Source organism: Mirounga leonina, unplaced genomic scaffold (assembly GCF_011800145.1).
Source record: "Mirounga leonina isolate KUSES-001 unplaced genomic scaffold, KU_Mleo_1.0 Mir_201, whole genome shotgun sequence".
Lineage (NCBI taxonomy): Eukaryota > Metazoa > Chordata > Mammalia > Carnivora > Phocidae > Mirounga > Mirounga leonina.
In genome coordinates this window covers 12,349,764-12,363,381 of record NW_023270504.1, presented here as the reverse complement: position 1 = coordinate 12,363,381, position 13,618 = coordinate 12,349,764, and the positions used below count along the sequence as shown (strand labels likewise).

General features: G+C 39.3%; 1 protein-coding gene across 1 annotated transcript; it reads right to left on the bottom strand.

Moving 5' to 3' along the window:
- Window positions 1–610: 610 nt before the first annotated feature.
- On the bottom strand, window positions 611–7,860 carry KCNJ8 (potassium inwardly rectifying channel subfamily J member 8). Its single transcript, XM_035028094.1, has 3 exons — window positions 7,520–7,860; window positions 6,225–6,666; window positions 611–2,283 (listed from the first exon to the last, which is right to left on the bottom strand). The coding sequence occupies exons 2-3, from the start codon at window positions 6,596–6,598 to the stop codon at window positions 1,383–1,385; spliced, it is 1,275 nt and encodes a 424-aa protein (XP_034883985.1). The 5' UTR covers window positions 6,599–6,666; window positions 7,520–7,860; the 3' UTR covers window positions 611–1,382.
- Between the last annotated feature and the right edge of the window lie 5,758 nt (window positions 7,861–13,618).

Genomic DNA, 13,618 nt, shown 5'->3' with positions numbered 1-13,618 from the left:
TTTGTTTAAGATAGGATTTGAATATATTAATGATTACCTGCCTATTTCAAATGCTCATCAATGAAGTAAAATAAATACAAACCCCAAATCGGTGTAAAATGCTATACAAGAGCTCAGCTTTCCGATGTTCAGGTATGTAAAATAGAAGCATAAACCCATAGTCTCTCAACTCAGTGCTTCCCTGGGTGCCCTTATCCCTTCCCTGAAGAAACAAGAGCTAAGGATGATTAGATCAGGTTCTGATAGAAAATCTCACTTTAACAAGTGAAATAACTCTAAACCAATATATGCCAGGCCTGACTTCAGGAAGAGAGCAGAGTTTTAAGAAGGGAAGTTGGAGATCCAAAGAAAAAACACTGTAAGATTTCCATGATACATCAGCTTCAGATAGAAGAGCTAAGAAAACTTTTCAAATCTTGGAAGGAAATAAAATCAAAATGAAACAAAAACTGTAGTTCTCTTGGAATAAAACAATTTCAAAGACAGGAAGATCTGAGAGGTGTTATCACTGTATGATATCTCTTTCACATGCCTCTAAAAATGCTTTTTTCTTCCTTGAGCTTTGACTAGGGATGATTTTGTGAAAGAGAAATCACAAAACTACAGTGAATACAAAGAAAATATTTTAATAAAATATTCAATACAGTATTTCCCTGTGGGGGCTTTTAAGAAGTGAGAAGCCAAAAGAAATAACTGTCACTTTTGGGAATCCAGTCCTAATATCCAGACAGGAATGTTCTTAGCTTTTCTCCAAAGCTCTCTGTCCAGTTCTGCCAACGAGGAGGATGAAGAAACCTGCAAAGGTCACTGTGAAGAAGTAAGTGACTGAACACAATCCGTTTAGAAGCAACTAGAGAGAAGCAGTTTTTGCCTCAGGATTCTTACCAGGCGCAGCATCTAGAAAAAGGAGAAGGCAACATACTGGTTGATACACAAAAGGTGTTAATAGCACCTTTTTGGGGTTCCCCTGCCCATCCTAATTGCATTTTCAGAGTGACCAATGGAAACAGAGAGATCTGTGATTTCAAGCACTAAGCATTTCAAACAGAATCATTCCTTGGCCAACTTTGGTATTCAAGGTCTATTACTATGAACGGAATTCTTGGGTTTCAAATTGAGAGAAAGGAGAGCATACTATTTCCTATACATAATAGAAGCATGTCACTGCAAATACCACATGTGTGAGACAAGTGTGAGCCATGAATCCACCTTGTGTGACTGGTTATTGACACAGAAAGTGCTGTTGCTTGAATATGAGTATCATTTGGTGCATGAAGACATAGAAGAACAAATTACTGTGTTCTGGCTCTGGTGCAGTCTGACAGTGCTTTGCCTCAACCATCCAACACTTGATAAAAGATTTTCTTGAGGTTGGCTTGCTGTCATGATTCCGATGTGTTTTGATTTCCTTCTGGAGTCATAAATTGCACCTTTGGCACCATGAGGGATGAGTTGTTCCTTCGGATGGAATTGTTTCTCCTCATGGAATTGTTTCTCCTCATGGAATTGCGCTTCCTCAGAGAATTTTGATGCGACAGTTCACTCTTCTGGAGGGTCTGAATCAGGATGGAAGGCTTCTCATCCAGCTCTCGGGCACTGCACCTGGGAGCAGCTACTTTAACAGTGTTGCCAAATTTGGAGTAATCCACAGAATACACTCCTTCCTCCTCAGTTACAATAGACACAAAGCGATGGCCCCATTGGATCTCCTCAGCGATATAGGAGGTTCTTGCTTGTGTGGTAATGCCAGTAGTTTCGACCACTCCTTCCAGAATCACTATGACCTCTAGGTCTTGGTTGGCGAGGTCAGTTGCTGAGATATCATACAAGGGGCTGCGCTTGTCAATCACGTGGCAGATGATCAAAGGGGCCACCAGAAAAATGTTATTACTCTCAATTGGGTTATCAACAGGAATGTCCAGCTGGTGAATAGGCACCACCTCCCCTTCAGGTGTAGTTGTCTTCTTGACCACCTGGATGCGCACCGAGGCACTAATGATCATACTCTTTCTTAGGTCGCCCACTCGGAACATGAAGCACAGCTTGCCATTTCGGACAGCAATCACAGCATGGCGGCTGAAAATCAAGGTTTCCGCCCTCCTGTGAGCCTGAGCTGTTTTCATGAAAATGCAGCCCAACATGACTGCATTGATTATCAAACCCACAATGTTCTGGAGAATCAAAACTGTGATGGCCAGAGGACATTCCTCTGTCATCATTCTCCCTCCAAATCCGATCGTCACTTGAACTTCAATGGAGAAGAGAAAAGCAGAGGTGAAAGACCTGTAAGGAATGATATCAGAAAACAGTGCCATCAGATCACATTTTGAATAATGAAATAACATGCCAAGCTGAATTTTCCATTTTCTTCCTCCAAAGGCTATTAAATGCTTTTGGAAAGACTTGGCAACTTAACTTGTCAAATGCCTGATTCTAAACACAAGCACTTTCTCTCTCTCCCTCTCTCTCTCATCGGAATGCATCTACTCCCAGACTTCTGGAATACAGTTCTATTGTTTTCTGTGTCATGTAATGATGGGCCTACTTGTATGAAGGCATTAAAATAATAAGTTAAAATAATAAATACATACTTGTATTTATAGACATATTTTACCTTGTGAAATACTTTCACAATGTCATAGTTTACTTGGTGCAACTTCTGTCCAGGTAGATGTTTATTATTTATTGCATATCTGAGTTTCAGTGACTGGAGTCACGTGGGAAGATCCTGAGTAAAAAGTGAACTTTTTATTATTTGTAACCCTTAAAATCATATTCATTGGTTAACACTTATTGTGTATCTTATACAGAGAAAACACAGTGCTACCAAAAGGTGGTACAAACCACATCATTCAAAAGTACTAGTATTTTTAATAAAAAAGAATGATTTAATGTTTTGCCATTTGGAAAGAAAACTTTTTTTATTGATTGTCTCATTTTGTTCTCTAATTCTAGAGAATACTGAGGCTATTAAAGGAAAAATTTGAGGCAGAGATTAGTAAGTAACTGTGTCAAGATCACATAATTGATGAGAACTTGAATCCTCTCAGTTTTGGCTTGGTGCTCTGAAAGAGGCAAGGGGAGAGTGAACAAGTGTCAGTATTTTCTTGGGAAGCTTTTTCAAATTGTACATCTCTTCCATATATCTCAATGTAAACCCCGATTTGGTAGGTCCAAGGTTGACCTGGGTTAAGACTTTTGAAAAGCTCTCAGGGAAGTCTGATTTATCCCCTTGCTTAAGATGCACCACATTTGTTTATTCTTAAGATTAATTTATTTACTTAACTTACATATCTTATATTGCTGTGACTTCTTAACGAAAACAGGGTTAGTCTGTGTTTACCCCCAATGCCAATTTCAAACTTCTCTAATTTTACAGAAGATTAACCATGCATAGGCTATCCATATAATCTATCCATTAATGCCATGCACAACGAGCCAGCAAAATGCTTAAACATTTGAATACTGAGTATACACACTGCACTTTGGTGCAACACCATGAGCGGTAAGCATAAATGACTCTTTAGATTAACTTTTAAGTGGGGTGTGAAAATTGCCTTTTTAACCCTTTAACTCCTGCATCTAAAAAGATTCATGGAGTACCACAATGATTGCTTTTTGCACGAATTACACAGATGTGTTGTATGATCCAAAAACTCTGTGAAGAATAAGAATGGACCCCAGGGGAGGGGCTTGGACCCAACGCTGATTTCAAATAACGTCTATATACTTCATGGAGCAGCCTCGGGATGAATATTCCCAAATGTTTCGTTTTAATGGATTGAGGGACTATTCAAGTGCCATATTTTACATATTGTTTATTTTATGAATGAATTTAATTCTAAACATTATATGGTAGCAAGACCCAACCTTTTATGGACACCTGTCATACTCTCAAAAGATGAAAGTGTTCAGTTGCTTGTTTGTTCTGCTACAGAGGGAGTTAGGCTGAATAAGAAGAAATATGTTGGTTTATTTTCTGACTCATGTTGGAAAAGTCATCCACATGAAAGGGAAAGTGAGCCATCTTAAAATAAGAACGCTAAAATGTTATTTGGACATACTGGTAAGTAACCATCACAATAAGGTGTGTCTAATTTCGATGAAATGGTGGGACACTAAACCTCTGAAAGGAAATGCAAAGAATAAGAAACATTATTAGGCATCTTTTAAATCCCCTTTGGGAGAGAATAGAGATTTTTTGTCTCTATATTTTTGGTGAAAAAATTGTATTATGTACGGTTTGTTATGATTAAGCTGTATGTTGAGCTTAAAGCACAAATAGTATCATAACATTAAAATAAAATTAGCAAGATTTTAACCTTAAAAGATGTCAAGTAATTTTTTTAAGGTAAGAAGTGCAATTAAAAATGCGAAAATTGTCACGCTAATAAGATCAACTTTATCTCATTGTATTTGTGACACCATTTCTCACAGTAAACTGAATTCTCCCAGCAGAAGGAATGCATCAGGGGAATGAACATGCTTCAGAACACATCTGGGTGAAAAATGAGAGCTAACATTAAAACAGCTTTTAACAACCAGTGCACTCCATACGTTCTTTCCAAAAAAATCATGGGAAGGATGTCACGTTGATGATACATCTTTAATAAACTGCTTTATGACTCCTTTTTCACAGGAAAAGCCAACATACTTATCTTGTAATTAAAATCTGTCATTTATTTTCGAGGCTTATCATTTTTGTTTCTATTATCTCTTTTTACGACTGTCTACCTCATGTTTATTAAAAATTTATCTTGAGATGGAAGTGATTCACCAATATCAGTGCCCATAAATTTCTTAAAGAGAAATATTATAGATAATGATATTTGACCTACAAATGCCTGTTAAACACAGTGTTTTAAGTGTTTCCTTTGTATCTGGTATGCTGATGATCACCAACATTTTTCATCTATATTTTCTTGGAGACAAAACTTTGTGAAAAGTTCAAGACAAGAAAATAATAGCTACTTGGTGATAAAGGCAATAGATCAATTCAATATATTTTTCTCTCCTCAAAATCCGAGCTGAAATCTGTGACGTGTGATCCCGGCACACAAATGCTGCATCCCTCCCTCATACGTTGGCATTGCGGTTACTAAGGACAGACAAGTTCACAGTCTGGGTTTCTGCTTCTTGCAGCGGTATGCTAATTTCAGAAGACTTCAGGGTCAGTAAAGGTCTCATTCTTTACAGTTGCCTGGCAGAATGGTGCTTGTTCAAGTTGTTTTGCTTTGTACACTATGTGAATTTGGAACATTACTCAGAAAATGTCCTGGCAAAGTTTCCAGTATTATTACCATTGTTTCGCTTCAAGAGTGAATATTTTTGCAATTGATATAAATGATCTTTCCGTCTTCCAACAAAACAAATTAAAAGACAGATCATCCCAACTAAATGTTCTTAGACCATGTGAAAATATGAGGGGAATGACTGAAATCAAATTCATTTTATTTACTTTTGAAACACAATATAAGAGAAAGAAGCAAACGTTAGGCAATCTGAGGACTGTCTTGTTCCTATTCTATTAAGACTTGTAAAGAAAACCACAACATTAATTCACTCCTATATAATCTCTTCCATGAAAAACTTGGACCAATTTCCATTAAAAACTAATTTTTTCTAGTTCTGCATCTTAGCATAACTTTTAAACTTTGCAATCCAGTGCAAGCAACCAGCTATTTAAGATAATCTTGATAAAGAAGGGCTAATATCTATTTATTTCATTTTTAGTGGATTTTTAATCGAGGATACCTCTCCACCAGTATTTTCCCATTTTCCTCATATTTCTGGAAATGTCACAGGTAAGAGAAGTTAGGGAAAAATATTACTAGCATTTGCACAATATTTTTTGTCGATCAGAGATACTTATTTGTGGACACAGCAATTTTTTCATACTAAATACTGAATGTGTGCTGTTTTTTTTTTTTTTTTTTGAGTAAGGAACTCTGTGTAATCCTTTGAACCACAACCATTCTTTAAATAACTGATATAGTATCAGAAGGATTGAAGTTCCACGTTTTCAGAGACTCCTCATCCATAAAGCTGCATTTAAAAAGATTCTTGATGTGTTAGATTAGGTTTTTTTTACTTCTTTGTGTCTGAAGGTACTAAAGCAAATGCTTTATTTCGCTTTCAACAAAATAACTGTGATAGAAAAAGGGCAGTTTAATATTTCTCTCTATACTGTTTTCAATCCCTGCCTCATCCCACTGCATTCTTACCTGACATTAGTCACACAAACAGTGGACTCCAAACCACTTTTCTCCATTCCACTCTTCTCCATGTAAGCGTAGATGTCCCCATGGGCAAAGGCCACCAACCACCACATGATGGCGAAGAGCAGCCAGCTGCAGAGGAACGACATGGTAAAGATGACCAGCGTGTGGCGCCATTTCAGGTCCACTAAGGTAGTGAAGATGTCCTGCAGGAATCGTCCTTGCTCTCGGATGTTCTTGTGCGCCAGGTTGCATGCCCCGCTCTTGGCGATGAAGCGGGCTTTGGGGAGGCGGTCTCGGACGCGCGGCTTGCGCAGATTCTCCGCCGCGATGCGCGCCAGCACATACTCCTCGGGGATGATGCTCTTTCTGGCCAACATCGTCCCGTCACCATAGCCCGCCTATTCACCTGTCTCTGACCTGCCTCTCCTTCCCTCGGGACGTCCTCCTGCATAAGGGAAACGACGATTTAAAACTTTCCCCTCTCCCATTTCCTCACCTCTTCAGTTCTTGCATTCAGGGATATGTCCATACGTTCTAGGTGACATGCAAAGCTAAGGCATGATTTTATCAATCTAAACACGAATCTAGTTTGTGCTTGAGTTCTGGGATCGCAGAGAAGAAATTATTTGGTCTGAATAGGAACTGTTTCCATTTTCCTTATCGTTTTGAACACATAAGGGCATAGCCTTAGTTAAACAAAACCAGGAGCCTTCCTGTAAACAGCAGGCTCAACGATAATTCCGAGATAAACCGCGTCTGTAGATTAGTGTAAAGATACAAACATGCGGCGTCTATGATGAAAATTAAAGCCAGCTGGGTATCACGATCCATTTATTATTTAGACGATACAGCAATATTAAAAGTAGAGAGAGGAAATTCTTCCTCCGTTATTTTTAGAAGTACGCAAAGAAAAGGCGGTGGCCTCTTGCGCAGTATAAATAACATGCTTAGTGACATTTGACAAAATAATAATAAGCGATGTGCTCCGTAACTTGAAAATGATGAAGAAGTATTTTACGTTTTAAATAAGTATGAACTGCATTTTAAAAAAAAAGGAGAAAAATTCCCAGTGGAATTCATAATATTATTAATTGAAAACTTTACAGCGAAGGGATCAAACATAGAAGCTGCAGGAAAAGCCCGGACAATAGCCCGCGGGCTGCAGATAGAGTTAAAAGAGTGTGCCCCGAAAAGTCCATCCAACACTGTAAACCTCTGCTGTGTTTGGCATTTTAAATCTTTTGCCGGGACGCGAACAGCCTCCCCCTCCCCTCCCCGGGAGGAGCGTTGAAACTTACAGACTCTGGGCAGCGGGCGCGGCGGCTGCACCTCCCTACACGCGCCGGCCGACCGCGGGCAGGTCCCTCGCTCTCCCATCCCGGCGCGCGGGTGCAGGGACCGCGAACGCCAGAGGGACAGATCCGGGGGCCGCGTGTCCTGGGGAGAAGAGTTAAAATAATAAAAGGTGCAACTGAATCTGAATGCGGGAGGGCTAGAGGAAGGGGGATGGGTGTGGATCTTCCCCTCCCCCTGCTGGGCTCTACTCCCCGGGCCGTTGCTCCGAACGGAGGAGGGGCCGGGGGGGTCGGGGGGGAGAGGACCTTGCGGGTGATGCTCCACAAATCAGCCTCCCAGTTCCGGCTTTGACGCGCGCCAGACCTCCGAAGCTGCCGAAGTTGGCGAGGTGGAGGCCGGAGGGGAGTGGGGGGAGGTGCATCCCGCGGAGGAGCCGGCCAGAAGGAGGGGCAAAGGGAGGGTGGGGAGGGCGGGACCTGTAGAGCCAGCTCTTTCCCAGTAGCTGCGACCCCCCGCTGCCAGCCTGACCCGCTCGTCTTTAAAAGGCTCCCTGCTCAGGAGAGAACTTATGAGTCCAAGTTCACTGACGTAAAGAGAATTTATTTTTTATTTTTATTTTGTAATCTGGGTAGATAACTGGGCTACTTAAGATTGAACAAAACCAGATACGGAGATCAGAAAACAGTTTTCCGAAGTGTTCAAGCTGTGTGCACACATTTATTTACATTAAATTTCCATCTAGTGGGGATGATACAGGTGGAAGATGTTTTGGAACCCACTGTAAGTGAAGGGTTTCTTCAGCCAAAGCTAGTTCTCAGGGAATTAAGCGCGCGCGTGCGCGCACACACACACACACACTCGCACGCAACGACCCCCCCCCCCCCCCCAAAAAAAAAAAAAAAAAAAAAAAAGTCGAGGTCTCTTCCAGTGAGAAAGTTTACCCCAAAAAAGGGATAGCTGTCAACACTTTAGAACTCAAATGGCCATTCTTCAGTACTTGGTTACTTTCTGAAATGTTGCAGCTTCCTCATCTTGTCTAGATGATCTGAATGATAAAACAGAACAATTGCGCACAAGAAAGGTTATATAGTAAATATCTTTCTATAGTTTTTTGAATAGCCTCCAGCAAAGACAAATGTGCTTTCTCCCACAGGTCAGGCCTCCTGATTTGGCATTTGTGTTAATGGAAACTTTAATTCTTGGAAATTTCACGTATTTTCCAAGACTCAGGGCAGAAAGCGTATGGAGCATAAACAGTGTGTTCATTTAATTACCAAAAGACCTAAAATTAGTCTTTAATAAAGGCAATGAAGAATTTTTTCCCATTGTGGATAGATCTGCTTAACCCCTTTCAGCCAGGAAATGCAATCTGTTAGTGGCAGCTCTCATCTCTACTGATGTTAATATTTATAGTAATTTATGTAGTAGATTTACTCTATGTGTGTGGGGATGGATTTGTTTAGTTAATCCCCTCATTGTTCTATTTTACAACTGAGTTTAGTGTGCAACTTACTCCTTATTCTTTTAGCTCAGGGAGCATTCACTGAGCACATTTTCATCCTTTTCTGAAGCATTTGGTTGTTGTTTTTTTTTTTTTAGGTTTTTATATATAAAATCATAGTTGCTGTTCTGAAGAGGCAGACAGCTGTAGTAAGAGAAACAAGACTTTGATAATAAACTCCAATACAAGCAAGGATGTGATTAGAACGAGAAAGGGAAATACAACCAAAGTGTCATAGAAATTCAAATGAGAGATATTAAGACAAAGACAATAAGGAAAGCTTCATGGATTAATTGACATCTGATCCAGTCTTCGGATCAGATATATTTGGGGTATGCAGAAAAGCAAAGAAAGGATGTTCCACAGAGAGGAAACATCAGGGACAAAATTGTGGAGTACTGACCAGAGTGGGCCACGTTTTAGTCACAGCACTAAATGAATTAGCATTGATGAAGCAAGGTCAACAAGATAGCCAGACTGGACGCCTGAGTCCAGGGTTGCCGGGGCAGCAGCCTCTGTCACCACTCTTCTCAACACATGGGTTATTCATGTACTTGTCCCCTCCATCACTCACCCCCCATGAAACTGAGGGCTGCTGGAGGGCCAGGCTGGGGCTTCTTTATCTTTGTGTCCTAAGCCTCTGGCCTATCACAGCTCAAATGACAGAGGTGCTGAAAAATTACTCTGGAACCAATGCATGGAAAAAGTAAGGCTGAAAACCACGTCCGGGGACTTGAAAATAAATGCATAGACGCCTTAAATGTCAACAAAGGAGTCGTGGCAGTTTTCAGTAGGTAGAGACAAGCCTTGGAAAGATTTGGATTAGAAAACAACACAGTAAGTCTGATTTAGTAGGACTGATCAGGAAGCAGGGGATATAATGGCTTTGGGAGTTGCATTTCTGAGTAGAGTTCCTTGGGCTCCAAAACTCTGTGATTGGCAGAAGGGGATACTGGAAACTATTATATTAATTAGAGAAGAAGTGAGCTCTGGGGCTAATAAGCAAATATATACAAAAGGAGTGTTACACAGAATCAGTAGTGGGAGAGGGAAAAATCAGAGCTGACTGTGGTATTTATCGTGACCAGGAAATACCGTTGACCCTTGAACAGCACAGGTTTGAACTGCGCGGGTCCACTTCTAGGTGGATTCTTTTCAATAAATACAGTACAGTACTGTAAATGTATTTTCTCTTCCTTGTGATTTTCTGGGGTTTTTTATTTTTTTTAATTTAAATTCAGTTAATTAACATAGAGTGTATTATTAGTTTCAGAGGTAAAGTTCAATGATGCATTAGTCTTATATAATATCCAGTGTTCATTACGTCACGTCCTTGTGATTTTCTTAATAATGTCTTCTTTTCTCTAGTTTACTTTATTGTAAGAATACAGTATATAATGCATATAACATACAAAATGCATGGTAACAGATTTGTTTATGTTATCCATGAGGTTTCCCGTCAAAGTCAAGTGATTAGTAAAGTTTTTAGGGGGAGTCAAAAGTTATACATGAATTTTCAACAGCAGGTGGGGTTGGTACTACTAACCCCCAAGTTGGTCAAGGGTCAACTGTATTTATTATTGATTGATATCCAGTTTCTCTCCCTTTTGATCTTCCTCTTCTCATATTATGGCCCAAATATGAACATTTAAATTTACCTTGAGAAATTTGTTAAGGAAATTAATTTTTTAAGAACACATTTACTACTTAGGGCTTCTTTATTGGTCTACTTGTTAAATCACTATTTTGCTATCATCCCCTAAAAGTTACAGGTGTTTTCTTAACTGTTCTATAATTTTCCTATTTGTTCTTTCAAGAGTAAAGACTACTTTGTGCACCACTCTTGAGGAGACCAGTAATAAATTTAGAACAGAGTTAACTTTTAAAATCTTATGATTTTCTTGACTATAAGACTTTAAGAATTCTGTTAGAATCTGTTCATGTTGCATACCAGAGAAATTTATGCAACTGGGAAACAATTCAAGGATATCTGTTCACTTTTAAGTCAACATCTGTTAGGTTCCTTTTAGACCCTATGAGCATTTTTTTGTGGATAAAGACATTTCTGCAATTCCTGTTCTCCTAAAAACAAAGTTTGTCAGGTGCCTTCAAACAAGTGGAGAAAGTATTAGGCTGATGCTTTTCCCAATTGTGTGCTGCTTTATCAAGTACAAATTAGTGTAGTCCTTGAAAGTACTCTCTAGATTAAGGGTGAAGTCCTGGCATTTAATGACCTTGCCTTTGGACTTCCTGAGCCATGTTAGATGTAAGAATTTGGAGAGTCTTCAAAATGACAATGGAAATGATTCATGTTAGCAGCCCAAATAACGGTTGGTCTATTTGCTTGGTATGCTGCTTTATTAGTGTCCTCATATAAACCACTTTGGAACATATTGCTTGGGAATCAGCTTAATAAAACTGTTACATAAACTAGTAATCAAAACAGCATGTTATAAACTCACTTTTTTTGAGTTATCATGAAATGGGAATGACAATACAACTCTTCTTATTTATCTGTTCCAGTGAGTTTAGAGAATATTTCTTTTTGAGATATGTATCTATTTATGTACAAAAAAACCTCACTGTCCTTGAAATTAGGCCACCCCGTTTCTTTAAGGATAACCATCAGCACTATTTGTGCAAAAGAATCCATTCAGGTTGCATGCTCAGCTCCTTAAACTTATGCCGGCTCACAGGTGTGGATCAGCAAGTCAGGAAGGGAGGCATTAATAACAATCACTACCTTTTAATGTACATCTAGGTGAACAAAACAAAGCCCCTGCACCAAGGCATTCTTGGGGAGGAAGCTCTGAGCAAGCAAGTAAACGAGTAATACATTATGTAGTTATCAATGGTGTCAAGATTTAGAAGGAAAATAAAGCAGAGGAGTCAGTATTGAAAGTAACTGGAGCCAGAAATTGGCAATTTTATATACAGTTTAGAAAAGGCCTGTTTAAAACTATGGACTCCGAGAAACAAACTGAGGGTTTTAGAGGGGAGGGGCGTGGGTCGATGGGTTAGCCCGGTGATGGGTATTAAAGAGGGCACATACTGCATGGAGCACTGGGTGTTATACGCCAACAATGAATCATGGATCACTACATCAAAGACTAATGATGTAATAATGTATAGTGACTAACATAATAAAAAAATAAATTAAAAAAGAAAAAGAAAAAAAAGAAAAGACCTCTTTAAGAGGTGGAATTTGAACAAAAGATTAGTCAGGTGATCAATGGGGGGAGGTGCGGTGGGGTGGGGGCAGAAGAGTGCTTCAGGCAGCTCAAGAGCAAATAAAATGGAAATGGTTTGGTGTATTCTAAGAACAGAACAAGATCAATATATCGAATGGAGAAGAGAAAAAGTAGACAAGTTGGGAAGAGTGGCAAAGGAATTCACTGATCTATCCATCTCTCCATTTACCCAAAGAATAGATAGAGTCTGCATATACTAAGCTCTGAAAAACATTGACCTAATCCTTGATAATGGCTACGCTGGGTTGTTTTTTTCCTTTTACACATGAGTCTATTAGAGTATAGCTAAATGACTTATCCAAAATCAAATACCTAGGAGATGAAAAGCTACAACAAACTCAAAACATCTAATCCCAAATCCTATGCTTTTCTCACTGGACAGTATCTCAGAGGGACGGTTGTTATTCCATTGTTCAGCTACATGAGAAACGCCTGGTATAATTATTTTATGCCCCTCCAGGCTTTTATTGAGTAAGGATAGAATAAGATATAAAATCTTTGGCCCCAAAATGAAAATATCTTTAATGAAAACTTTAAATACTTCTAATAAAAGTTCCCCTAGAGATTCTCTTGCTCAGTCAGGTATAGGAAACTTATAGAATTGTCCTGAGGACAAGATGACACAATCCCTATAAAGTGCTCAGTACTTACTGGCCTGTAGTAAGTACTTAATAAATGTTGGTTCTTTTTTTATCATTTAAATTCAATGTAATAACATACAGTGTATTATTAGTTTCAGAGGTAGAATGTAGTGGCTCATCAGTTGTCGGTCCTTATTCATAGAGTGGACTGGTTTTGGTTGGGTGATGGTCCAAAAGACCTCAGAGCTGGGTGTGGAGGTGGGAAGGGGGAAAGGTATAGACCCACAGATTCCTTTAACTATTAGTTAACTATCTTTCCTAACCTAAGACTAAGGAGACATGACAATATCATTTTATAGACTTGAGAATTGTTTTTGAGACCTCATTGACCTTCAGAGTGCTAACTAACCAACACTTGTACTGGTATCTCAAGTCTTGAATTGAATCAAGACACTGAGGACTGAAAAGAAGCCAGTTAAGACCCTGGTAGTAAAATAAAGACCTAGAAAGTCAACCTGTCTGTTTTACTCTACTAACGTCTCCAAGATAAAAGTGGTTTCTTCAGTCAAGTACAAAGTACTTGACTGAAGTGGTAATTATTTTCTGCCAGGAGAGCACAAAATGCTAGTACTAAATAAAGCTGGTGGGGTCTCTTCCAAGAGAAGATGAAGAATAGTGGCTGTCACTGTTCGTTTTTCCAGGCCTTGAAATTAATGCTTGGATATTCTTGTGCCAAAGAAAGGCAAGTTCACATGAGCCTGGGATCTT